This window comes from Zootoca vivipara, chromosome 7, assembly GCF_963506605.1.
Source record: "Zootoca vivipara chromosome 7, rZooViv1.1, whole genome shotgun sequence".
NCBI lineage: Eukaryota > Metazoa > Chordata > Lepidosauria > Squamata > Lacertidae > Zootoca > Zootoca vivipara.
Window position 1 is genome coordinate 9,024,803 of NC_083282.1, and position 26,770 is coordinate 9,051,572.

At 43.8% G+C, this 26,770-nt stretch overlaps 1 protein-coding gene across 5 annotated transcripts in view; it reads right to left on the bottom strand.

Annotated features, from left to right (window-relative positions):
* Nucleotides 1-22,171, bottom strand: part of PBX1 (PBX homeobox 1) — a 220,104-nt gene extending 197,933 nt beyond the window's left edge. For 2 of the 5 annotated variants that reach the window (XM_060276637.1, XM_035122691.2), the window contains exons 1-2: nt 21,458-22,171; nt 17,950-18,023 (exon numbers count right to left, since the gene is read on the bottom strand). In XM_060276637.1, the coding sequence (XP_060132620.1) occupies nt 17,950-18,023; nt 21,458-21,648 (265 nt within the window). In that variant the 5' untranslated portion in view covers nt 21,649-22,171. The remainder of the gene's footprint in view (nt 1-17,949; nt 18,024-21,457) is intronic. The other 3 variants (XM_060276640.1, XM_060276639.1, XM_035122694.2) reach the window with 2 other exon arrangements.
* Nucleotides 22,172-26,770: the final 4,599 nt, after the last annotated feature.

Consider the following 26,770-nt stretch of genomic DNA (forward strand, 5'->3'; position numbering starts at 1 on the left):
GAAATACTGCTCAATTCATAATACAGTTAAGCATTACAAGTTCAACAACAATCCATATTAAATACAAATTTCAGTTCCATTACTTGTCAGCAAACGTCCTTGAAAGCTCGTCAGGAGTTTCTAAATGAGAAGATCAATAAAGGCAGACATGCTTCCTTGAAAAGAAGCTTCCTCACTACTATGAGACTTTCACTATGTGCAGCTGGAAGAGAGCATGTTCTCAATTCCTTCAGAGCAACAATGTGGCTCAATAAGATTGGCCAGTGCTCCACATGAAGTGACCGTGCATACTAAATATGTCCTGGAAATCATCTGCAAAGCACTGGTGTTCCATGGCAGACAAGAAGTTGGAAGATATTCCCAGAAGATAGAAAGTCATCAAAACTGGACCATAAACTATTTGTGGAAACCATATATGCCTGACATGGGTTTCTATCCACATGAAGTTGAATATGTTAGAATAGCATCCAGCTATCAGTTACTGGAGAAGGAAGCAGCAGCAGAATCACAGCACTTCTTCTAAATCATCTCATCATCATGAGAATTTATACACACCATTTTGAGAAGAAATACCAAGGCCATTCACAAATAAAAGCCAACAACAAAATAAGAATAAAATCAGCTTTTAAAAATATAGCCATTATAAAGGACATTGTAAAGGACATTGTTTTAGAATAGATCCCCACCCCCCAACACATCATTCATCAGGCAAAAACTCCCTCAAATATCAAAGAGAACTACAAGAGACAGATTAAGAGACAGGAAGCAATGCTTAATATTATTTATTATTATTATTATTATTATTATTATTATTATTATTATTTTATTATTATTATTTATACCCCGCCCATCTGGCTGGGTTTCCCCAGCCACTCTTGAGCCACACTGTATATAAATGCCCAGAGAGTTATTTTAAAATCAGTCTGTCCCAAACCTCTCGATCCCCTTGCCCACAACTGCGGCAGGTGGGAAAGTGTTTGATATTTAGCTCCAAGGCACTCAGTATTCCAGTCAGCAAGTTATCTGCTAGAGGTGAAATGTTGGCAGAAAGTACATCTCACGTTTGAAAGCAGTGTGTGTGTGCTGGGTGGGTGGGTGTGGAATCTGCAGAAAGTAAGAAAGCAGGGGCAGATTTACAGATGGAAAACAAGAAACATTACCACTTATGTGATCCCCGTTTAAAATGAGGGAGAAGGGTTATGTAAATGGACACGTCTGTCAGACAAGCAAGGCAAAATATACCACCTAAGGAAGAGGCAACCTATCACAGCATTGGGGGGGGGGGGTGAGGAAGAGGACATACATGAAGGTTGGATGCCCATCTGTCATAGATGCTTTAGTTGAGATTCCTGCTTTGCAAGGGGCTGACTAGATGATCCTAGGGATCCCTTCCAACTCTACAATTCTATGAATGAGGGTGTGTGACAGATGCTGATTGGCCCAAGAGCACTCAGCCCTAGCAACATGGAAATTTGAACTTAGCTCTCCCCACTTATTCAATACACCTCAACTGTTTGTGGTTCTTCCCACCCCACTTTATCCTAATATTTCAAATTGAAAGTAAGATTTTCAGAGTGTGCTGACCATGTAGGCAAGTCCTCTTCAGTGGTTTCTACCACGTGTAAACCAGGCCATAGTGATTGCAACTGTAGGAAGATACTTAAGGAAATGGGGACTCCTTTTCAGTAAGGAGTGGCCCCTAGCCCTTGTGGATCAAGGTATGAGTGTATTTATTTTCACATTATTAAAAGCACGTTGAATCAATATTGCCGGCACTAATTTATGGAAGTTTTTAAAGTTTTGGTGAAGAGCAAAGTGGCGGCTGAGAAGGGACATTTAGGTAAGTGAATAATGGCTTGCAGATATAGTTACAGCAATACAACACAAGGGCATATTTAGGAGTCAGAAGATTATCGTTGTCCATATCCATACTTATGAACAAATGGAGGCCTATGTTATTGCTTGGATGTCTTGAAAGAGATTTCTGTATCAATAAGGATACCACCACCATTTTCCGCCAAAGAGTGAACAATAGAAACCTCGCACCAGATGCTGTATATGAGCAGGATTTTACTTGGCTATACAGAATAAGCAGATATTCATTGCTGCATCTGTATTTTGGATGTACTCTGGAAATTTGGAGAATGTGGCAGCCATGCTAGTTAAACTGCACCTGGGCTCTAGTAGAAGACAAATAATTCAAAGTAGTGCTTGTCTTTCATATGATTACTCTGTGCTTTTTCCAGCGGTCAGGTGCTTAGAACAAACTGTGGTAGCAGAAGTCATCAGTTTGACTGCTAGCTAGCTAGCTAGCTTGGTTTTGTTTGTTTGTTATACATTATTATGCATTTATTTATATCCCACCTTTCCCCCAACCAGAATTAAGGCAGCTTACAGATAAAAACAAGTATCTGCTCCCCTGCCCCTTTAGCCCCGAAGCCACCCCAACAGACTCCCCTAACAAGTGTGCATTTACTATGAACTGCCAACATCATGGTTACATTCGGTGTTTGATTGGTTTTCTTTTCACAATCTCAAACTACTTACTGAATGATGAAAATCATGAGCCTCTCAATTATCCAGGGAATCTTACTCAGTTTCAAAGACTTCACCCTCTGTTTAACCCCAACCACATAAGCAAGTTAAGTTTTTTTGGTTGCTTCATGATAAATCATTATATAAACAAACTTCATTGCCAACTGAAGTTCCCAGGTAGTATTCAGTTCCTGCTCCAACCTTGAAATCTCTTCCATCTTAACATTTTGAAAACCTGCAAAACCATCACACTACAGTTTCAGAATGAGGGTGTTGGGTAAAGTGTGACAATCAGTATTTTTATTTTTTAAAGTATGCTGCTATATTCTTTTTAGGGGGGTATAATTTCATGCAAAAACCATGCCCCATCTGCCACCCCCTGGTAGTGTTGGATTCCTGTCTTAAATGGAGTGATGGGGACAAAGGGTAAGAAGTCAGGAAAAGTTCTGAGCCACTTTGTTCGTTGGTTAGAGACGAACTTTCAATGAACTCTGTTGGGAAGGAAAGAGAACAGGGTGAACACACCAGGCGCAGCTTTCCAGAAACACACACACACACACACACAGAGAGAGAGAGAGAGAGAGAGAGAGAGAGAGAGAGAGAGAGAGAGAGAGAGAGAGAGATCAGGAGGGGAGGGGTCCTTCTCCATCCCCTTCAGCACAACAGCAGCCCCTCGAAGTACCATGCTCCAATAAGAGCTGCCTTCCCAGGGGGGCATGTTCAGTAAAGGCGGATGCCAGCACAGCTCTTTTCTTAAACAAATCCATCAGCAGTAGAACTAGGGGCCAGCCAGAAGGGACTGCATTTTGCAAAACCCAAAGAGGAATTCTTTTTATTATTAAATGACAAAATCCACAGTTGGACTGGCCAGACCTTTTTACTAGGACTAACTAAAATGATTGGTGTCTTTTCCTCAGTTCCATAGATTTCACACTCTCTTTAGCCCCAACCACATAACACAAGCAAGTTAAGTTTTGTTTTTGCTTTTTGCTTTCTTGAGGATAAATCATGAAAACAGTAGAAACCAGCAAAACGGCACTTTCTCCAGAACTTGAAAGCAGTGGGGAGATATACGCAGTAAGTGTGGATAGCAAAAAACAGAGGCTGGATGTTGAAGCCTTGGACTGTAGACTGGCCTAGTCCTAGGATTCTGGGATGAATAAGCAATGTCTGGTCCCCATTTTTAAGAAAACCCATAGCCAGTTCAGTCTCATGCCTTAACCTTGCCCTCCAACCCCTACTTCAACTACACACACACACACACACCAGGGAGAGGAAAGCTAGTACAGTGGAACCTCGGTTTATGAACACCTCGGTTTATGAATTTTCGGTTTATGAACACCGTGGACCCATCTGGAACGGATTAATTCATTTTCCATTACTTTCAATGGGAAAGTTCGCTTCAGTTTATGAACGCTTCAGTTTATGAACAGACTTCCGGAACCAATTATACCCATGCTTCAGTTTATGAACGCTTCAGTTTAAGTACTCCGCGGACCCGTCTGGAACGGATTAATCCACTTTCCATTACTTTCAATGGGAAAGTTTGCTTCAGTTTATGAACGCTTCAGTTTAAGTACTCTGCGGACCGTCTGGAACGGATTAATCCACTTTCCATTACTTTCAATGGAAAAGTTCGCTTCAGTTTATGAACGCTTCAGTTTATGAACAGACTTCCGGAACCAATTGTGTTCATAAACCGAGGTACCACTGTATGTTGTTTTTGCTGCTGTTGCTGCTGTTGCTTTCCACTGAGGAACAAGAAAAGAGCTTTGGTGAGTGAGGAGAAAGAAGAGGACTTGCAAGAAAGCAGGAAACATAAAAAGAGGTTTAGAAAGTGAACAAGTGTGAGGAGGTAGTAACCTGAATCTTGGGATAGGCATTTCTGGGAGGGTAGATTGTTGCTGTTGGATGCAGAGATGTTTTGAAAACAGAAAAGGAAAAGGAAACAGGAATACAAGGAAGAAGGGAAGAGAGGAGGCCAAAATTTGTGATAATGGCCAATTAAGGCCATTTGCTAGAAGCATGCATTAAATTATCTCCTTCCAATGAGACTGCTTAGCTTTTTAAAACAAAGTTGTCCAGATTTGTCCCTTACAGTCAAAATTTTCTTTGTCTAATATGGCTGTTTTTTGTTCTTTCTTCCAGAACCCAGCAAGTCTGGATCGCTGGGTTCAAGTCATGGCAAATGACATATCCGTCCCAGAATACACCAGAGCAAACTTTGCTCTGGATATGCTAGCAGGTTCCTTTCCAGAAGGAAAATACAGGCTCTTGGAACTGACAGTACGTTCTGATAACATTCCACAAGAATTCCCCAACCTGGATCAAGGAGGTACAGAGCTAAAACCTCTAAATACGGTATCCCCACTCTCAAACTCAGGTGCTAGTGATATGTAAAAGTAGCTAATGCTGCAAATTCAGAAATAAAATATTGAGCCGAGCACCTTAGAACTACCTATGTTACTGTGGCATGCTCTGAATTTGAGACCCACAGGTTGTATGTTTATGTATCTCCTTACTGAAGCCTAGAATAGGCCAGGGGCCGGAAGGAGGTCGCTATTCTGTATATAGTGTGCAATGCTTTTAGCTACAGCAAAGGGTGTATGAAGTTGCAAATAGGTCTTGGCATATTCAAAAGCTGTTTGGCTCAGGGTTTCCATGTGCACTCTCAATGGGGAGCTAAAGCTAACACTTGCTTAAATTTTCTGTTTTAAAAATTAGCCTCAGTAGGCAGTCAGCAGCACTTTTAGATTTGCCTACAAGGACAGCTTGAGAAAAAACTCTTGTTGCCTAGTTGGTCCCAGGAAATAAAAGTCTCTGTTTCGCAGAAATCACATTCATGGGTGGCTTCCCTTTGTGGTTTGGACAGTCTGACCGGCAGCGTTCTTTCCTAATCAGCATAGAAAGACTCCAGAAAAATGATACCTGCTTAGTGCAGGGACTAATTCATGCTCCCAGCACTGTACGGTACCCTAAAGTACCAAACAGGGACCACATGGACATGGATATTAGGACACAAAATAGGGAAGGTGATATTCTACTACAGTAAAGGTAAAGGGGCCCCTGACCATCAGGTCCAGTCGTGTCCGACTCTGGGGTTGCGGCGCTCATCTCGCTCTATAGGCCGAAGGAGCCGGCATTTGTCCGCAGACAGCTTCCAGGTCATGTGGCCAGCATGACAAAGCTGCTTCTGGCGAACCAGAGCAGCACATGGAAACGCCGTTTACCTTCCCGCCGGAGCAGTCCCTATTTATCTACTTGCACTTTGATGTGCTTTCGAACTGCTAGGTGGGCAGGAGCTGGGACCAAACAACAGGAGCTCACCCCATTGCAGGGATTCGAACCGCCGACCATCTGATCAGCAAGCCCTAGACTCTGTGGTTTAACCCACAGTGCCACCTGGGTCTACTACAGTATCAGGTATTAAAATCCAATAAACTGTGTTAGCAACTGAATGTTCAAAGTCATCTCACGTTAAGTTCAGAACGAAATCTTTTTGCTCTCCATTCTAACATGCACCCCACACACACACACCTTATGATGACCACCAAAGAGAGAAAATAAGAGACTAAATTTAAGATGGCATGAATCTATCAAGTCAACCTCCTGCCTGCAAATGGAATATTCTTCATACAATTCCATCCCCAGTGGATGCCTGTTCTTGCCATTTTTTAAACCCTCTGGGATAGCTCAGTTGGTAGAGAATTACTCTTAATCTCAGGGTTGTGGGTTTGAGACCACTTTGGGCAAAAGATCCGTGCACTGCAGGGGGCTGGACTAGATGATCCTTGTGGTCCCTTCCAACTCTATCATTCTATTCTATGAAATCTTTCAGGTCACAAAGCGGGTCCTCTACTTGCACAAGGAGCTGAGCTTGCTCCTTACTGACACTAAGCTGAGGAGGTAGGGAAAAGCTGTTGGGCTTCACAATGTTGTCCTGTGTGCAAAGCTTAAGGCACTCAAGGTGTGCAAATGTTAGAGGATGGCCCAAATAGGCAGAAAGCAAATTCCAGACACCTCGGGAAATGTTGAGAAACGTTGAAAAACAGGCTCTGCAAATAGCAAGAAGCAGCTGGGGAAGGGAGAGGAGAAAGCTTTGGTAGATACACCCATTCTTAATCCTCCCCGGATGCATCGAGCGGGGTATTTGATCAAGAATTCATAGAATAAGAGTATGGGCAAGAAATTAGCAGAAGCCAAATGTCAACTCCAGGGTTGGATCCCCAAACCATCCTGCAAGAATGAAAAGCACAAGACAAATACACAAGCACCCTTCTGTCTCTCCTTCCCTGTGTCCCACCCACCCCACCTTCATCCTCTCTTTTTTAATCTTTAGATGTATCAAGCCAACATAGCGGCCCAAATGAAACCTGTGCAAATGATGTCAGCATGAAATCAATTTCTCATAACATGCTGCAGTCCTGCAAATTTGCATCACTCCGTCCCAATAATTAAGATTTCCCAGCAAACCTATCTCTGCTAATTGGTCAAACCATCATACCGAAATAAACTCTTGTTTCCAAAACTTTCTTGCAACAACCTATTATCTTGCAGCTACTACTCATTTCAATGAGGAATGTGCAAGAAAATGCAAGTGGATTGCACTCTGTGAGTCAAAGCTACCATGGGTAGGCAAACTAAGGCCCGGGGGCCAGATCCGGCCCAATCGCCTTCTCAATCTAGCCCTCGGACGGTCCGGGAATCAGCGTGTTTTTACACGAGTAGAATGTGTCCTTTTATTTAAAACGCATCTCTAGGCTATTTGTGGGGCATAGGGATTTGTTCTCTTTTTTCCTCTTCAAAATATAGTCCGGCCCCCCACAAGGTCTGAGGGACAGTGGACCGGCCCCTGCTGAAAAAGTTTGCTGACCCCTGGTCTACACTACACTTCTGCCGCTATTCATAGCGTCCAAAACTCACCACCAACTAGAGACTGCCAAGTAATCTTGCTTCACAGCGGAGCTACATTTGAATGTCCCCAACATCTCGGCACACTTCTTGTAGTGGTTGCAGATTGGTGACTGGGAACTGCTAAGGATTCCAGACCAGTATGCCCAGGCCAGCACATTCAGTCTATATGAGCACTTCTTAGTCAATGTGAGCAGACGCATCACAACATGGAACATGCTTGAACATACACTTGCCCATGATATGAAGAAACATAAGTGTGAACTAAACTATTTGTGCCCTGCAACGATTTCCATGATCACAGCAGCATTCTTTGCAACTGCCATGGTCATAGAAACTGATCTGCCTTATAACTATGTAAAGCCAATTTTATGCTTCTGTTTCTTCATGAGGTCCTCTGCACACACGTGACTGGGAACAGGCTATTCGCGTGGAGAAGCAAATAACTGTGCGAACTGGCCCTTGGTGTGTAATTCTTCTTGTCGTCTGTTCCTTTGGGAGTATCTGATTAGGGCCATATTTTAAAATCCAGCTAATAATGTGAAAGGCAGACTGTCTAACCAAGCCTTATTCTGCATAGCGATTTTGTACCCAGTCTCTCACTAAATGCCTTACGGAGTTAAATAATTCGAGACAGCAGGCAGTATAAGGTATAAATTACAGAAAGCAGTGGAGTAAAGAGATTGTATGCTGAATAAATTAAAGCTTTCAGTTGTGAGACCAGTAATGGGTGGGGAGAGGAATTAGGAGCCATGGGAGCAGTGAGACAATGGAGGCATTTTTCCCCTGATGGGCATTTTTGGAGTTTATTTGTTGATAATTTATTAATTTGTGAAGTCACTTAAAATCATAATTAATTCAAGGTGCTGGTGCAATTTGGCCCTTGCTCTGGTTGACTCTCTAGATCCTCCTCCCTTCCTAAAAATAATCATTTGTTGAAATTGGGAGGGGGGTGGGCTGTCTAGACCCGAAGCAGAGATGGGTGCAATCCATAGGCAAAGGTTGCAGGGCAACATAGATCTAATGGCAGAAAGCAGGAGCTCTGGCAAGCCAGACACAAAGGCTGCCAACTCCCAGCCGGAATGTCTAGAACTAAAGCTATGCCAGTTTGTGGAAAGCAGTGTCAGGCTATCTCTAGACACTAGTCCAACAGAAGCTAGATCAGGAGCGGAACTACATGTTACACATGGAAATGCATGTAACAAAACCCTGACATGCAGGACTAAAAAGGGTGAGATATTTTTTTATTATTATTTTCCAAACTGGCTAGCAGGAAACCCTTCTCCCTTGCAAAAAAAACCCACACATATTCATTGGGCAGGCAAGCAAACTCAACTCTTAGTTCAATCCTGAAAAGATTTTTAAAAAGCTCCATGAATCTGCCTCCAACCTCACCAATGAAAAGCACCCCCCCAAAAAAAAGAGTTATCTAAACGGCTGTCACATAGAAGAGGGAACAAGCTTGTTATCTCCTGTTCTAGCTTCAAATTACAAGAAAAGAGATTCCGACTAAACACCAGGAAGAACTTTAGGATGGCAAGAGCTGTTTGACAGTGGTACGCAGCAGTAGAATGGGAATTCCAGTGCCCAGTGCGGAAGGGAGGGCACGGGGGTGTATGCACACAACGGGGGACATGCACACTGGGGTGGCAGTGCATGGTCGAAGGAACTGGTCCTGGCACTCCAGTCCTCATCGCTCACACCGCTGAAGTGGCCCAGCACTCCTCTCCATGGGTGTCTGTTCCTCCAATGCCAGGGCGGACAGCCAGGCTGCCTGCATCGGCACACCTATTTCATGCCCCCCCCCAAAAAAATCAGCATCCGGAGACACAGCCCCAACGGCACGCACCACACTATGCCTCTGGTGGAACGGACTCCCATGAGAGGTGGGGGGCTCTCTTTCCTTGGACAGTTTTAAGCAGAGGTTGGGTGACCATCTGTCATGGATGCTTTAGTTGAGTTTCCTGCATTGTAGGAATTTTATGTAAAGAAAAAAGAAAACACCACAGACCAAACCTTTTACTAAAAGAGCTCATTTGAGATAGCTGGAAATTAAGGAGGCTAAATCAAGTTGCAAAATGCTAGAAATGCAGCCAAATTTTGGCGCAAGCTGCTGGCAATTTTTATTATTGGCAGCAAATTCTACTGATACGGTACATAATACACTTTTTGAAACTGCTAAATTATGAACCACAGCATTTTCCTTGTGGCAAGGAGTTCCATGGCTGAGCTTTCCTTAAGGTGGCATTTGTTATGGAGATACTGTACTAACTTTTGTGTGCGTTCAACATGCACATGACCACCAATGCACACACAGTTTTCACCCCTGTCGATGCATGTGCTGTGTCAAAACGCAACCCCTGCACAACTGGAGAGTTCCCTGTATTATGAGGAATCACCCTCCTCAATTTATTCAGAAATTGTTTAGCCCAGAGGCCCTACATGAAGGCTATTGAAAAACAAAAAACCTTTCTTCCTGCATGCCTCTCAAAGTGTTTTAACCATCTCAAAGTGTTTTTAACCAAATGGTTTAAGAACTATGGATTTCTTCACCAGTTCTCCTTTCACACTCAAACTGAACACAGACACAACCCTAAGAAAAATGCATCCTTCCTCCCTGGTCCTTTTACACTGACTACTTCTTCCTATAACAGCTTTCCTTTCTTATCCCTCTCCTTTCTATTCACTGTAATAAAGACAGGAAATGCTAACATTTTATCTCTTTTCAGGCCCTTTTCCCTTAGAAGAGGGTGCCCTCCTTTCCTTCTGAAGCCAGTCTAACCAAGAGGCTCTAGCTTGGTAGGTGGCAAGCCAGGAGGCGGCGGGGGGGGGGTATAGCCCTGAGGCCCATCTGAAAGTGGCCTAAGGTCCACTGGTGGTCCAGCTCCACTCTTGAGAAACATTGTCACACATGCCAAACTCTCCCTCCTTCACCAATACCCCCTGAAGTATTAAACCAGTGAGGCCTAAAGCGGTGGGGGGGGGGCTACTGTTCAAATGGAAAGCTCTTATCACATTGAGGTGGCTGCTATTCAGACAAGCAGTCGGATCTCATTGATTCAATTCCTTTGAGATACAAAGAAGTGGGAGGCCGTGAGGGTTAGCCAAGGTAAGGATTCCTTAACCAGCGTTGTTCCTTTCAAGTTTACTTAACATCAGGACTAGATAAAGTCCCGGTTTCTTTTATTATTATTATTATTATTTTTAAAGGATCTCTCTTTCCTTCCCAAACTGTTCTCGTCATCATTTCAGAATCAATGGCACAAGCAGAACAAACGCATCCGAACAAGGAAGAAGAGTGCTGAGCGTGTTGTGTTTAGTATCTTCCCTGTGACACCCTAGACTGCCTGCTTAGCCCTCGCAAGAGGTCAGTTCCAAATGAAACAATTAGGTTGACTTATCCTAAGCACCCTCCACAAGGAAGGAAGGAAGGAAGGAAGGAAGGAAGGAAGGAAGGAAGGAAGGAAGGAAGGAAGGAAGGAAGGAAGGAAGGAAGGGCACATGGACACCCAGTCCCAAACACCCCTGCAGGGATCTTAGCACTTTTGCACACAACCAACCAGGAGGGATGAGATTGGGGATGGAGGACATCTTGGCCTGGGTTTGTGAAGCAACTGTACAACCCTTTCCCCACAAGCACATGTCTCAAACCCCGCAACTGCACCTCCAATAGCAGAGCCATCCCACTCCCAGCCTCAGTGCCTCCCCATAACTGTGATGTCCTGCTCCCTGACGGCCCTCTCCAGCTGCTTCACTGTGTGTGGCTCACCCTCAGCCAGCCGCCCTTCCCATCCCGTGGGAAGGGAAGCAGAGGAGGCTGTTTCAGCAGCTTGCTCCTCCACTTTCCAACTCCCCCCCCAAAAAAAGCAGGAATTGTGGTTTGCGCTGCTTCTTCCTTCTCCCTTTTTCTGTCTAGGGAGGAGTGGAAGGACTTCACCTTCCCAACTCGAGGGGTCTCCGGGAAGAGGCGCAGAGGAGTGGGCTCCAGTGTGGCCCCCCAACCTGATTTCCACACTCCTTCACCCACCCACATGCCCAGTCTCCATGCCTCCCACCCGTGTGATCTCTGTGGCTGCTCCTTCCCTCATCCGCACACACCGCATTTCCAATTTCCAATGGTAATATATCATAAAACTGTGATGTTTTAACTGCTGATATATCGCAGTGTTGAAAACCAGACATTGCACAGCCCTGGTCCACACTTACTAACATACTTTCAGTTCTACTTTGTGGTGTGGCAATGTGGGTGTGGGTAAAAGTTGAAGCAGTTGTCTCTGTAAGCTCCTTCCAAATTCAAACTGAATATTTTGAAGTTACGCCTGCACACTACAAGTTTGGCGCTGTGTGTCAGTCATATCGCCATGCACATCAATGAATGCACATCAAAAACCAAGTATATGAGCTCTATTTGACTTCTCCCCTCCCCTCAGCCCTGTTTCTGTGTTAATTTCAGTACCGCACATTTTCTGCACCTAACAGCTGCACACAGATATGGAGACAGGAAATCTGGGATTCGCTGCCCGAGATGGCTCTTTCATTTCATTAAAAATGCCAAGCCCAAACTAATTTAATCATGTTCCACCTGGCAACATGACTGGCTCTACCATTAGGCTGATAAGAAGGTTGCCTCGGGCAGCAGACACTGAGGAGAAGGGAACCGTCTACATGCTACAAAGCCTGTCCTATACCCACTAAGCTAGCAAGTTGCCTTCATGTGCTGTGGAAGGCACTGCCCATTGCCTGTGCAAAATTCGGCAGCCAGGTTCCTCACTGGGGAAAGACGGTTACATGGATCCTGGCTGCCAGTTAGTTTCCAGGCCTTTTCTGCAGTGGCTCCCCACTTGTGGAATGCTCTCCCGAGGGCGGCTCCCCTGCCACCTTCATTACATACCTTCTGGCACCAGGCAAAAAAAGGTAAGAGGTACAGTTCAAAACACCAGGTGCATAAAAGGCAATGTTCTCCCTTCTGTGCATTTGTACAGCTCCCAGCACAAATAAGTCTTCATTTCTTTCTTGGGCTACCACAGTGAAAGCCTCTGCTGTTAACAGAATTAGTTCCATGGCTCCCATGAAAGTATAATGAGACTTAGATGCTTAATTTTAGCTAGTTGTTTTAGCAGAGATCATCATATCATTTTAAACAGAACACCAACACAAAGCTCAACGGCAAAGCTCAAGAAGGTTGGACACAAGACAAAGGTTGGACACTAGAGAAAGAAAGAGTTCAGCCAGGAAGCATTTGGTTTCTGTGTAAAGCTAAATCTGTAACCCCCCAAAATTGAAAATCACTATGTATTTTGAGTGACAGGCAGAAACAACAACAAAGGTGTCAGAAGTGAAACCCAACCTAAGAATTTATAAAGAAAATAAAGAATGTAGTATTGTGGTGGGATACAGAAGGAAAGAAAAAGAAAGGAAGAACCTGTTCCTCCTCAAAATATCTGTTAACTTTGCAACAGATATAATTGTCCAGGATGAGAGCAGAAGATATTTGTAGTGTGAACCAGTATATTGGTGGTGGGCGTGAGAGAGCAATAAACTATTCCTTAACAGTTAAAGAACTGGTCAATACTGCCTATAAACATTTTAGTATGTTTTACTGTATAGGAAAAAATTAGTATCTTAATGCTGAAAACATGAATAAAGTGTACACACTTTAACCACTTAAACATGGATGGGGTAAGTAATAAAATAAAATTAAATACACATAATCAGGATTTAAAAACTCAAGATTATCTTCATATTTCCTCACATTCTAAACTCTGAATCCTGGTTGAATCCTAACAAGACAGAAGTTGAATCCTGTTGAATCCTGATATGACAGAAGTACTGTTCATGGGCGACAGGGGATGGGCAGGTGTGGAGAACTCCCTGGTCCTGAATGGGGTTAACTGTGCCCCTGAAGGACCAGGTGTGCAGCCTGGGAGTCATTTTGGACTCACAGCTGCCCATGGAGGCACAGGTCAATTCTGTATCCAGGGCAGCTGTCTACCAGCTCCATCTGGTACGCAGGCGGAGACCCTACCTGCCCGCGGACTGTCTCGCCAGAGTGGTGCATGCTCTAGTTATCTCCCGCTTGGACTACTACAATGCGCTCTACGTGGGACTACAAGTAATCCAGAATGCGGCAGCTAGACTGGTGACTGGGAGCAGCCGCCGAGACCATATAACACCAGTCCTGAAAGAGCACAATTCAAAGTGTTGGTGCTGACCTTTAAAGCCCTAAACGGCCTCAGCCCAGTATACCTGAAGGAGTGTCTCCACCCCCATCATTCTGCCCGGACACTGAGGTCCAGCGCTGAGGGCCTCACTGCGAGAAGCAAAGCTACAGGGAACCAGGCAGAGGGCCTTCTCGGTAGTGGCGCCCGCCCTGTGGAATGCCCTCCCATCAGAGGTCAAAGAGATAAACAACTACTTGACATTTAGAAAACATCTGAAGGCAGCCCTGTTTAGGGAAGTTTTTAATCTGTGACATTTTATTGTATTTTAATCTGTGCTGGAAGCCGCCCAGAGTGGCTGGGGAGACCCGGCCGGATGGGTGGAGTACAAATAATAAATTATTATTATTATTATTATTATTATTATTATTATTATTATTATTATGAACTTAGATCCTCATGATTAAAAACTTTACATTTGTTTCCATTTTATTCATATAGTCTTACAGTGCAAAAATTCAGTTTTCCTTAAAAAAAAATCAGAATGGAAGATACTTATATCCCAAAACTGATTTTGGAAAGCAGAATTAAATAATAAAGAAAGTTCACAAGAAGGAATGAATGAGACATCAAAACTGGGTAATGATCCTCTGTTGCCCTTCTACATCAGAGAAAGAAACCTATGCTAAATGACAGACTGAAGTCTTTTTAACATCTACTATGCAATTAAAGGACACCAGCTCTCATTCCTTCTCAGAAATTCTGATGATGCAGATAGTTGACTTTTAAACTTCACACTTACCATACAAAACAATCCCCAAGTTAAAATTACAATAACTCTGAAATCTGTCACATTTTGCAAATAAAATATTAAATAGTCAATTAATCACTATAAGCTGGCCTCACAGTTCAATTCTTCATTACGCAACAGTACTCTCTTCCTGCCAAAAAAAGTACATATTCAATCCAAAGAAACATGTAAACAAAAATTGTTTCCCACCCATTACATCAAAATTAAATCTTGCCTTCTATCTTCTTTTTAAATAAACATGCTGAGATTTCATACATCTCAACATATTATACCTCAAGCTTACATAAAAAGCATCCATAAATCCTTTCCTTTAAAATGAATTGAAACATCAGCAGACAAGGGGGATCTCTTTGGCCAGTAAAGATGACCTCTTTTTACAACAAGTTTATAGACACTTTAGGTTTGTTCCGGCAATGTTAACACTGTGAAATATTAGCCGCACTGTTGCGAGGGATGGTGGTAAAGTCTCCAGCAGACTCTGGAGTCACTTAAATCAAGTAGTAGAAAAGTGAATGCCAATTTCAGAACACTAGAACACCAGGAGTGAAAAGAGATGAACAAAAAACACAGAGACACCAAGTAGAAGCTGCAAATGATTTCAGCAGAGTGAGATTTTGATCTATCAGTACGTTTCCCCTTTCAATCTTTGTTGGAAAAAGATTCAGACAGAATCAGTTGTTTTACTCTCCTCTGTTGCACTGCTTCTTTCCTTTCTGACCGGCAGTTTCTGGAATTTCTTCCCCCCAAATAATTGCATCTACTTATTTAGCATGACAGTTTGGTTTTAAATTACAAAACGTATAGTTAAACCTGTAACCAGAAATTTTGCCATGGGGCACTGGCATTATGAATGCACTAGGAGGGAACTATCCTTTCACCCAGAAAATCATTTCAATAAGCTAAATATTGTTAAAATATTAAAAAGTGCCCAGATGCCTGTCAAACCATCCAGGAGAAGGTATACTTTGAATTAAGCAACGGCGTAGAATGCATCCAGCATGTAAATGTCAGCCTGGAATATTCCTGAAGCCAGAACCCACAACCCCCACCCCTTGGGCTGCATTGCTTTATACTGAAAGTGCTAAAGAGAGCGACTGCAACCACTCACACCTCGATTCTCAATGCTTTGGATATAGGTGTGTGAATGCATGGTTGTCTGGGTATACCCAGCAGGTGTAAGCCTGGTTAAAACACACAAACACCTCTAACAACACAGCAATAAGCATTAAGAAAAAGAAAAAGCCTACATATGACTTGTTGTTTGTATGCAACCTCACACACAGTGCATCAGAGTGGCAGGTCAGGTGGACAATTTACAATCTACAATCAACATGCAGTCCTTCCCTATCTCCCCGAACACTTCTGAACAGCCAGCATGATTATAAAACTGAGAATTATAGGATCTCCCCCCACCCCACCCAGCTTCCTGTTCCCGTGTATGCAGAGATAATTTTTGAGAACGTAATGGCAAAAATGCAAAAGTATCAGGTACAAACAGAGAAAGAAATTCAACACAAAATTTCCGATTCCGAAGACTCCAGGCACCTCCCTATTTGGCATTGATCCATTCAAATGTTCCCCATTTGTACATGCAAAAACGTCTTAGCAAGAATAAGTCTAAGAGATATTTCAACTGCAGGTGCTGATTATGCAAGGTTCAAATGGTACAGAGATTATAACAATGACATGCAAATAGTATGCAAATTAGTTGCACCCCTCCAGCTGACAATATTTCTAATGTGGCCCTCTGTGCTGAACAAGCTGCTGCTCACTAGTTGTGCCAGTAATACAACCAGAATTAGCCCACTGGTAGTGAAAGTCGGATTTTCTCACCTTCCTCCAAATCCCAGCCTCTCCAAATATTAGACTGGGAAGAGGGGTTCTAAAGAGGTTCAGTTTTCACTAACCATCTGCTACCACTTCATAAGCACTTCAATTTCAGATCAGGGCAGAAATCAATTAAGAAGATTGCCACACAAGAGACAAAAAAAATCCCAAATAAGAGAATATGAAAACAGGGGACACAGTAAAGTATTTTTTTAAGAGACAGAGAAAACACAGAGAGTAACAGAAAAAGATTAGAAGATTCAAATGTTCTTGTTATTAAACTTATATATTCAAGCAGCATTACATCACATTATAGAAAGACCACAGAGACCCCTTTACATTATATTATAAGAGCCACATAATGAATGGCTTCTAAAGAAGGTCAGCATTCGGTTTTGCAGCCTTAAGGGCTTTAGAGGCTTGAATGCCAATGCTAGGTGCTTTGTCTAGGTTACAAGCTGCACAAACAAGATTTAACAAAGGGCCTCCTTAGTCATCTTATATAGATTGCTGGAGTCAAATAATCCCATTTCACTCAGCTGTTCACACGATGAAACATAGTCACCCATAGTTTAAAGCCACATAGACATTTTCTGAAAGCTGCTCTCCCTTTTATGCATCACTTTTCAATGTATATCAAGTGAGTTTGCAATCATATTTGTTGTCACTTTCATTCATGTCATACCCCTTACTTATATGATTGAGATCTGAATTACTGACTGTTACATCCTTGTTAGAAAAAAGCAGGGGGAAGGGGACGTGTGGAGTAGTAGATAGTTTGCAACACACATCAACTGAGCAGCCGTCTCAAGAGCTGAAACTCAGCACTGGCCTTCCCAGCTACCTTTTCCTGTGGGCTAAGGTGCAAGTCAGGATTTCCCCTTCCGAAGACCATTTGAAAATTGAAATAAATAAGTGTTGCATGTCACTGAACACTCTTCTCTGAGCATCTGCTGTTTAAGATCACCCTTGATTGATGACAGCTATTTTTAATTGTTGCTTTTAAATTTTAAATGCCCCCCTGAGACATTTTATAAGTGTATTAGTGCACGGCAGGAGGCCTGCGAAGTGGGAAACACAGAACGAGAATCAACAACCTCATGCCATTAGCAACTTTGTAACCAAAAAACCACTGTTTGATATAAAAGTAACAAGATCATTAAACAGCCAACAATCTCATATCTATAGGTGTGTGTGTGTGTGTGTGTGTGTGTGTGTGTGTGTGTGTACACACCCATAATGCCCTCTTTGAGTTTCTACATGTGCATTACCTGAACTCAATGTATGCCAAATGGAAGGCTTTTCCGTGTGTTTTCCACAATAGGAGCCATGTATTTTACAGTAGCTCTTAAAATCTTAAGACAAATATTCCCTTTTAAAAAAAAAGATTTAAAAATTGCAGCTGAATTAATCCAGTTATGGGTTGTTTTCAACTAGTGTAATATTTTAAAAAGTAATGAGGCATATAGTGCCCGGAAAGAAATATTCCCTGAATTGTAGGCACACAAATCGACTTCATTGTGCTATTTAGACATTTATGTGATAGGAGAATGCATTCTCCAAAGAATAAAACAATAGCTTCTTTGCCTTTAAATAAAATCTTTAAACCGAAACAAGTTTTATTTTGTTTGTTTGTTTTTAGAAATACATGAAATGTGAAAGGCAGCAAAAGAGGAAAAGGGGGCAAGACGATATGGTTCTCCTTACCTGTTTTTTCTTTGATTTCACACAAAACATTAAAAAGTGCTGGCTTCATTCTGTGGCAGTTTAAAGCATGTTTTCTGCAACAAGATCAAAATAGTTTATATTTAGAGTGTGCCATAGAGGCCTTAAAAAGATGTTTTAGGCAGAAATATTGAAAGTTAAGTCATCACTGAAAATTATGCAAGGGTGAAAAACAGCTTACAGTTTTATATTGACGGGACACCAGTTTAGTGATTGTCCAACGCATATGGCAATACAAATACATACCACCCGCTTAGGGAACTGTCTGATAGCAGTATTTCAGCAGCTTTCATAAACCATGTTTACTGGCCAAGCTATTAGTAGGTCAATGATAGGAGTATGTATAAGCCATTCATAAGTCCGATGGAGATCTTTTTCAGATATTATTATTATCACACTCAATTTATTAATCACCTTCTGAACCACCATCTCGTGGCAGTGTAGGGAATGTTGTTATTTTATTCACCCATGTGGTTCAATTCATTGTGCAGATGCCACTGTATAAACAAGGTCCTTCAACAAGGAAAGCCGATGCACAGAAATTTTAGCCACTGAGTTGAAAAGAGCACATAAATGCAGTAATGCGCTGCCAGGGGAAAGCACACACGCAATGGGGAGGGAGGGAAAATAATTACTCCCATGCTCTTATTACCTTTATGCTCTACTTGCTTATTTGAAGGTGTTAGAATCAGTCGGCTTCCCAAAAGAAATCTCATAAACACTCTGATACATGAATCAGAATGACAAAAAAAACCCTTGCTACTTTAGCATTTACACAAGTGGCCAGAATGCGAATGGATCTTTCTATGTCTTCTCTTTTCTTGGAGGCCCAGCAAGGTGTTGTTTATAAGGCTGATTAGTTTCATATCCTAGCAGGTGCTCAGATTGTTTATGTCCAAGAAATATAATTTCTTAAATATTAGAAACAATCACTTTGTAAAGATTTGTTGTCATGTACAAAATGACTAATTTCATCCAGCATCTGTTGCAAAATGGGTTTTTGAATGAAGCTTACATAAGTATGTGAGTGTTTTGGTGCCTCAGGCAGAAAAATCTAAGGAACCCCCCTCATTCCACTGATTAATATGGGACACAACCCACTAGGAAAGTCTCCTTCACAAGGCTTGTGAAGACTTTGGACAGCTCCTGTCATTTTAAAGGGCCTGCCCCTTAAATGGCACCCCATATCACTGACTGAGGTTCCTGCCTCTCTTCTTCTCACAGTTGGGCTCCCTCTGTATGAGCATCTGGTACACAAAACCATCTTTCAGCCTCCAAAATATTTTTTGGCCAAGCACAAAGATGGGTAAAAGAACATTGAAAAGATCAGAGTCACATTTTCACAGCCTTGCCATCACCGCAACATCTCTACAATTCCTTATAAAGAGATATATAATTAAAAACCATAGGAAAAACTGAAATGCACAAACTGCTTTCTACAGCTGCATTACTAAAGGGACCCGCTAGCAGAGCGGCTAAAGGAGTGTGTAAAGAGTAACTGGCTATAAAAAGAATCCTTACATTTGTATTGATTTCCAATTTAATTAGTGCAGTATATAGATCTTTACACACACAAAACATTTCACCAAGCATAAACTTAAACTTTCAGAAGCAGCTTCTTCCCCCTTTGTCTAATGGCAGTACTGGGAAGCATCGTTCAACAGAAGCTATTCCTCATCAAGGCCAAGTGTTTTACGAAAAGCGTTTTATACAACTGCCGTTTTTCATTTTTAGGTGTGTGTTTTTTAAGACCTTTTGGATTAAGTACCAAGATAGTAGCTGCAAAGCTATTTAGTAATGTGAGTAGCTTTTGAGGGACACACGGACGCTGTCTACTCCAGTTGAGAATGAAAATCTATGTGGTAACTGCAAGATACAAAATGCAGGTGAAGTGCTAGAAGCTTTGCTTCAGGTAATAAAATTATACTGGTCACTGAGCAACTTTTTATTCTTTTGTTTTGCTGTTTTTCCTTCTTATCCATTCTTCTCTTCTGTAAATCGATGTATTTATTTCCAACTTCAATAATGATTTTGTAGATTTATGTTAAGAGTGTTGTGCAGCATTCCAGAGTCTGTCTAACTGGCATGTTTCTTTTTAAGAAGCATTGTATTTAAAATTTCAAATGTGCACACAATATTGACGAATGAGCCCATTTAATCATCCAATAAAAATATTATATATTTCAAACTTCATGTAACAATTATTATTATTATTTTAAAATACTACACCCTGCCCCAAAATTCAGCTGTGCGAGGCACAAAACGGCGTGTTGGCTTCTGTGATAAAATCAACAATTGAGACCTACTTGTTATGGGTAACATGAAATATAAGTGTAGATTGCCAAATGTTCCAATATGTGTGACTAATGATATATATTCAAGTGCAATTGTCACACACATACATAGTTTTCATGCCATTTCCAACATGGAAAGCACGATCTGTGAATGAAATCTGTATGTGAAGCGGCATTTAGTGGCTAGACTCTACAAGCCTCTGTGCTCAGCTAATACGTTCAACTCATTATTTTAGCAACAAAAAACCTGTTTGTATCTTTACACACAAACAAACGGCCACAAGGCTCCAGTTGCAGCACAACATTCACCAATACAAGAGGGCAGGAAAATATGCCCTTTTCATACACAAGGGCCACAATCCTAGATGCATCGACTATGAACAAGCCCACCAATTTAAATGGAATTAAGTGAGTTTAACTTCCTTGGATTTGCGGTTAAAAGAACGGTAGTGGCAATGAACTCGGAGTAACCAAGTTTGCAGTACAGCAAACAAGGCCTTTTATGGCTGCTCCTTTTCCTTAATTCACAAACAGAGTTCAGGTCACCAGATCCCTTCAAAACGGATCTATAAAACTAATCTTTAAAAAGTTTAAAAGGTCTTCTAAATAATTTTTGGTGAGACGTTCACTGATGTGTTCCATTCAGTGCCCCACTCAGCCAACAGGAATGGAGGAGCCCAGCATCTAAGACACGGAATATCCCAAAGCTCAGCTAAGAGAAGGACAAGATTTCGGTCCTTTGGCCAAAGAAAGCGGCTGCTCCAGCCTTTCAGCTCTTGAGGTGTCACAAAACACAGATGGGAAGATGCAGCTGCACAAGCAGACCAAAGGAGCCAATTCAGCCCTACCTAACTTGGCAAAAAAAAAAAAGATCATAAGAGCAGCAGCCCTCTCTTGCTAAACATTTGCACGTATCCGCCCGCCACTAGAAATTACACCTATATACTGTACACTTAAATATATGCCATTCTGGCATGTTACTCCACAGAAGGCACCCTGTCGGGATGTTGTTTTTCCTTGAGAGCTATACTTTTTGTTTGCTGCACAGAGAGAGCTCGGCTGCGAGTCTGGCTTTTAGAAGACCAGGATCCTGCCGCGAAAAGAAATGCGGTGTAATGATAATGATGATGATGATGATGATAATGACGATCCTAATGAGAATGGTGGTGGCGAGGAAGGGAGGAGGAAGGGCTCACCTGGCCTGCGCCTCGTCCAAACTCTGGTCGGTGATGGTCATGATCTGCTGCAAAATGTCCCCGATGTCTTGCTTGCGGCCCCCCTCGCCTTCGGCGCCCCCGGCCCCGTCCTGCATGTGCTGGGACAGGCCCGGGTGGCCGGCCATGCCCACGCCGGCGTGGGAGTGCATCAGACGGGGCTGATCATCCATCGCGCCCCCCTCCCGAGAGGCGCGGCCGGCGGCCCCTGCCTGCCTGCTGCCCGCTTGCTTGCTTGCCCGCCTGCCTTCGCCCCCTTCTCCGCCCGCCCGGTCGGCTTCTCCGGTTGTTTTCGGGCGGGGGAAAGGAAGAGCGGTGTTATCCGGCGGCGGCGGCGGCGGCGGTGCCCGCGGAGCCGCCTTCCGGAAGCAGCGGCGGCGGCGGCGGCGGCTGAGGCGAGCCCTTCTCCCGGGCGCCCTGGAGCAGGAGGCCGGTCCGGCTCCCTCGTCCCCCCCGCCGGGGTCTCTCGCCTCCCGCTGACGGAGCCTCCGCGTGAGGAAGAAGGGAAGCGCAGAGAAAGTTTCCTTCACGGACGCTCCCCTCTCTCGGACGACGACGGTCTCTCCGCCGCGCGCCTCCCCGCCTTCTCCGCTCCTCTCCCGGGCGAACTCGCAGGAGCCCCGCCGCCGCCGCTGCCGCCGCCTCCCGCTTTTGTTTCAGGCTCCGGCTCCGGACTCCGCGAACTGACACGGGGAAGGCGCCGCCAGGCGAGCGAGGGAAGGAGGGAGGGAGGGAGCGCGGAGAGGGAGGAGCCAGGGGAGGAGCCAGAGGGGGAGGCGCCGACGAGGCCCGCCCGCTGAGCCCTCATTGGCCGGCGGCGGAAGGCAGCGGCACCTCCCAGCGCTCGCTCCGGCGTCGCCGGCCCCGCCCACCCCCCACCCCCCGGCGGCTTGCCTGTCACTCAGCGAGCTCAGAGGTGGGCCGCGCGCGCGGGAGGCTCCGGCCCTTAAAGAGGCAAGCGGGGGAAGGCGCTGCGAGAGGGAGGGAGTGTGGGCGGGGCCAAATCGACGGTCCGGGCTGGGCTGCTGCCGCGCGTCCCCGCGTGGGGCTTCCCTGGACAGAGGAAGGGCGCAGAAGGCGATGCCAGGGCGCCCCTTCCAGGGGATACTACTGCTGCTGCTGCCGCTGAGTTCTTGAGGACTGGGACATTTGCAGGGAAACCAAAATGCTTGTTTGCAAAGCTATTGTACTACCAATCTTACTCTATGCTTGTGAGATATGGACCGCTCATAAACGCCACCTCCAACTCCTCGAAAGATTCGATGTTTTACACACCACAATTTTACACATCACCTGGGAAGACAGGCGAACTAATTCCAGTGTACTGGTAGAAGCAAAGATCCCCAGTGTCGAAGCAATGATTCTTCAAAATCAACTTCATTGGACTGGTCATGTTGTTCGGATGCCAGATTATCGTCTCCCAAAGCAACTACTCTATTCCCAACTTAAAAATGGAAAGACTCTCTCAAGGCAAATCTAAAGAAAAGTAGTATAATCACCGACAAGCACTGGCCTGCGAGCGCTCCAATTGGAGAACAGCCTTTACCAAAGATGTCATGGGTTTTGAAGACACTTGAACTCAGGACGAAAGGGAGAAATGTGCTAAGAGGAAGGCACGCTTGGGAAACCCTCACCGTGATCAACTCCCACCCGGAAAACCTATGTCTCCAGTGTGGAAGGACGTGTGGATCCAGAATTGGCCTCCACAGTCGCCTACGGACTCACTGTTAAGACGGTGTTCGTGGAGGACAATCTTACTCGACTACGAGTGATCACCAAAGAAGAAGAAGAAGAAGCTGCCAGTCTCTTGGCCGCCATTGGTGCAGCGGCATGGGGCTGTCTGCCCATCACAGGGCCGCCTGACCCTCACCTTCCTGCTGGACCACTTTGGTTGGCTAGACGTGCCATCTGCCGGGTTCTTCTCCATCTCTATCCCTGCCCATGGACCGTCTGCATCTTTGGTCAAACTCATCTAGCAGGCATTTCCGTTCCCTTGTTACTTCTTCACTCCTGAATTTAGCTGCTTTTTTAGTGTTTAAAACTGCTTTTTTCTAAGTACAGTGGTACCTCAGTTTGCGAACGCAATCTGTTCCGCGGAGGTGTTCACTCGCCGAGGCATTCGCTCACCGAAGGCATGCTTCTGCACGTGTGCGAAGCGCCGATAGAGCACTTCTGCGCACGCACACGCTGCGCAGATCGTGTCTGCGCATCCGACGCCACGGAACCCAGATGTAAATGCTTCCGGGTCCGCAGCGTTCGTAAACGGAGGTTTTCGTAAACCAAGGTAATCGTAAACTGAGGTTCCACTGTACAGTGGTACATCTGGTTGCAGACACTTCAAGTTACAGACTCTGCTAACCCAGAAATAGTACCTTGGTTAAGAACTTTGCTTCAGGATGAGAACAGAAAATGCGTGGACGCGGTGCGGTGGCAGCAGGAGGCCCCATTAGCTAAAGTGCTGTTTCAGGTTAAGATCAGTTTCAGGTTAAGAACGGACCTCCAGAACAAATTAAGTTCTTAACCCAAGGTACCACTGTATTCTGAAATATCATTTGATTACTGCTTGTGAAACTGCTTGGGTTTGGTTTTCTTTCGGTCCAAGTGTATATAAGTTTTGTTAAAGGACTTAAGTAAGTAAAAGACTAAAGTACTAAAATATATGTGTCTGGCAAGAGAGGGGAACGAGCAGAACACTATTACCGCCTGCTGGTGTTGCTTTTTATATTAAAAAAGCTCTAACTATAACCACTATTGTTGATTATTCAGGAAAATAATTAGATGGTGGTATTGTGCATGCTTAGTTGGAAATAAGGCCTGCTAAACTCAGTGGAACTGAGTGCAAAAATTCAGGGGATTGTGCTGCACATACGATTGTGTTGCACTTGGGTTTATTCCCAAGTGAGTGTGCAAGATTAGGATCTGGTTCTGCCATGTCATTTGTGGCTACAATCCTATATCCATTTACCTGACAGTAAGTTTCACTGAATTCAGTGAGATGTTTTATTGTTGTATAGGTATACAACAATACTGTGCAGTGTTTCAAAAGCCAGAAAAGAGCTGGAATGCAGTACTTTTCCTCAGGCCAGAGTTTCTGGGTGGCAGTAGATAACTGGTGCTCCAGTTCTAGGATGCATTGTTTACCTAATATGAATAAATGGATAAATAAGAATGCGAGCTTAGTGCACCTGCAACGTTCCCCACTGCTCCCAGAAAAAAAACGCTACGCAATTTTAAAAACTTGCTTCCAGCATTTTAAGGATGATTGATTCAATACTGTACTAGCATTCTTTTATTTTCTCTTAATATTAGCCATTATAATAAAACTTTGAAATTTTATAGAGGAACGTTTATAGCTGCCGTCCAGTGCATGTTCACTGAGCAGGAAGTATCGCTCAGCACGGTGGGAACTTGCTTTGTAATAGACATATACAGCTGAGCTGAGTGATGCTTTGCCATCTTCTCCTTCTGAGATAGCCAACGTGGTATCCTTCAGATGTTTCTGAATTAAAATGCCCTTCAGCCCCAGGTGGTACAGGCAAGGGTCAGGAATGATGGAGGTTTTAGTCCCAGCAGCATCTGAAGGACTTCCTATTGGCTACTCCTCTTAGTGCTGTGCACATTTATCAAGGTGACGCGAGGGACCCAGGTGGCGCTGTGGGTTAAACCACAGAGCCTAGGGCTTGCTGATCAGAAGGTCAGCGGTTCGAATCCCTGTGACGGGGTGAGCTCCCGTTGCTCGGTCCCAGCTCCTGCCAACCTAGCAGTTCGAAAGCACATCAAAGTGCAAGTAGATAAATAGGGACCGCTACAGCGGGAAGGTAAACGGCGTTTCCGTGTGCTGCTCTGGTTCACCAGAAGTGGCTTTGTCATGCTGGCCACATGACCTGGAAGCTATACGCCGGCTCCCTCGGCCAATAATGCGAGATGAGCGCGCAACCCCAGAGTTGGTCAAGACTGGACCTAATGCTCAGGGGTCCCTTTACCTTTACCTTACTGCTGTGAACATTTATCGAGGTGAATAGCAAATTCCCAGGTTTGGTTTACTTTTGAATGGCGTCACTGGAGGCTTATTTGCATTTTGTAATATTTGCATTTATTCACAAATGTAAAGGTTGAGCATAGATGGAGGCACAGCTTAAACATTCCCAGCACAGAGCCTAATCTTACTGTCTCAAGAGAGACACAGCCTGTATCCCGCTTGAAAACTGCAGTCTGTCCCCTTGACTTCCTTTCAAAGGTACCTCCCTCCCCTTGAAGACCAGCTTATGCATAGCAACAAGACAGAAATCATCCTAACAAAACATTATCTGGCCACTTTTGCCACCAACTACTAAGTGGGTCCCCATCGGTACTTTTCCATTAACTTCTCACATTACAGTCATACCTTGGTTTTCGAACAGCTTAGTTCTCGAACATTTTGGCTCCCGAACGTCGCAAACCCAGAAGTGATTGTTGCGAACTATTTTTGGAAGCTGAACATCCGACGGGGCTTACGGGGCTTCCGATTAGCTGCAGGAGCTTCCTGCAGCCAGTCAGAAGCTGCCCTTTGGTTTGCAAACATTTCTGTTTGACTTCCAAGGTACGGCTGTATTAATTATTCTGTAGTTGTGCAAGGTGCTTTACAAATCCAGTATCACTAAGCTCTTCCTCACCTCAGCCTTAAGGAAGTGTGTCATTAAGTATTCTTTCCATTTTAGATAACAGAAGGCTAAAATAAACTTGTCAACTGTACCTCTCTGGGGGGTTTACTGCTATCCTAGGGAGATTATTATTATTGTTGTTGTTGTTGTTATTGTTATTATTATTATTTATACCCTGCCCATCTGGCTGGGTTTTCCCCAGCCAAGGCTTTTTTAAAAATGAAGTATTCTGTTTATTTTTAAAAACAATGCTTAAGAAAAAGCTTACAATTGTGCAGGGTCTGTGGTCCCCTGCCAAATACATATTACTTTATGCAAATTACCAGGAACCAGAACTTTGTCGCTATAGTATAATGCCAGACAATGCTAGGTCCAGAGAATTCCTGTGATCTTCTGCAGAGGCACGTTTAAGTGTAAAGTCACAAAAGATGTATCAAGCTCAAACCATACCTTCTTGTTCTGGATCTCATTGCTCTGCAGATAGAAATCAGGGTGGTCTAATTTCAGGCCAAGTGGGCCGCAAGAGTATTTTTCAACACAGAACCTTCAGGCCACACATGGAATTAAATTTCCATATCATTAATTAAAGTCTTCACAACATAGTTAATATCATTATCATTTAATATATACTACACATAAACATACACTCTTTAAA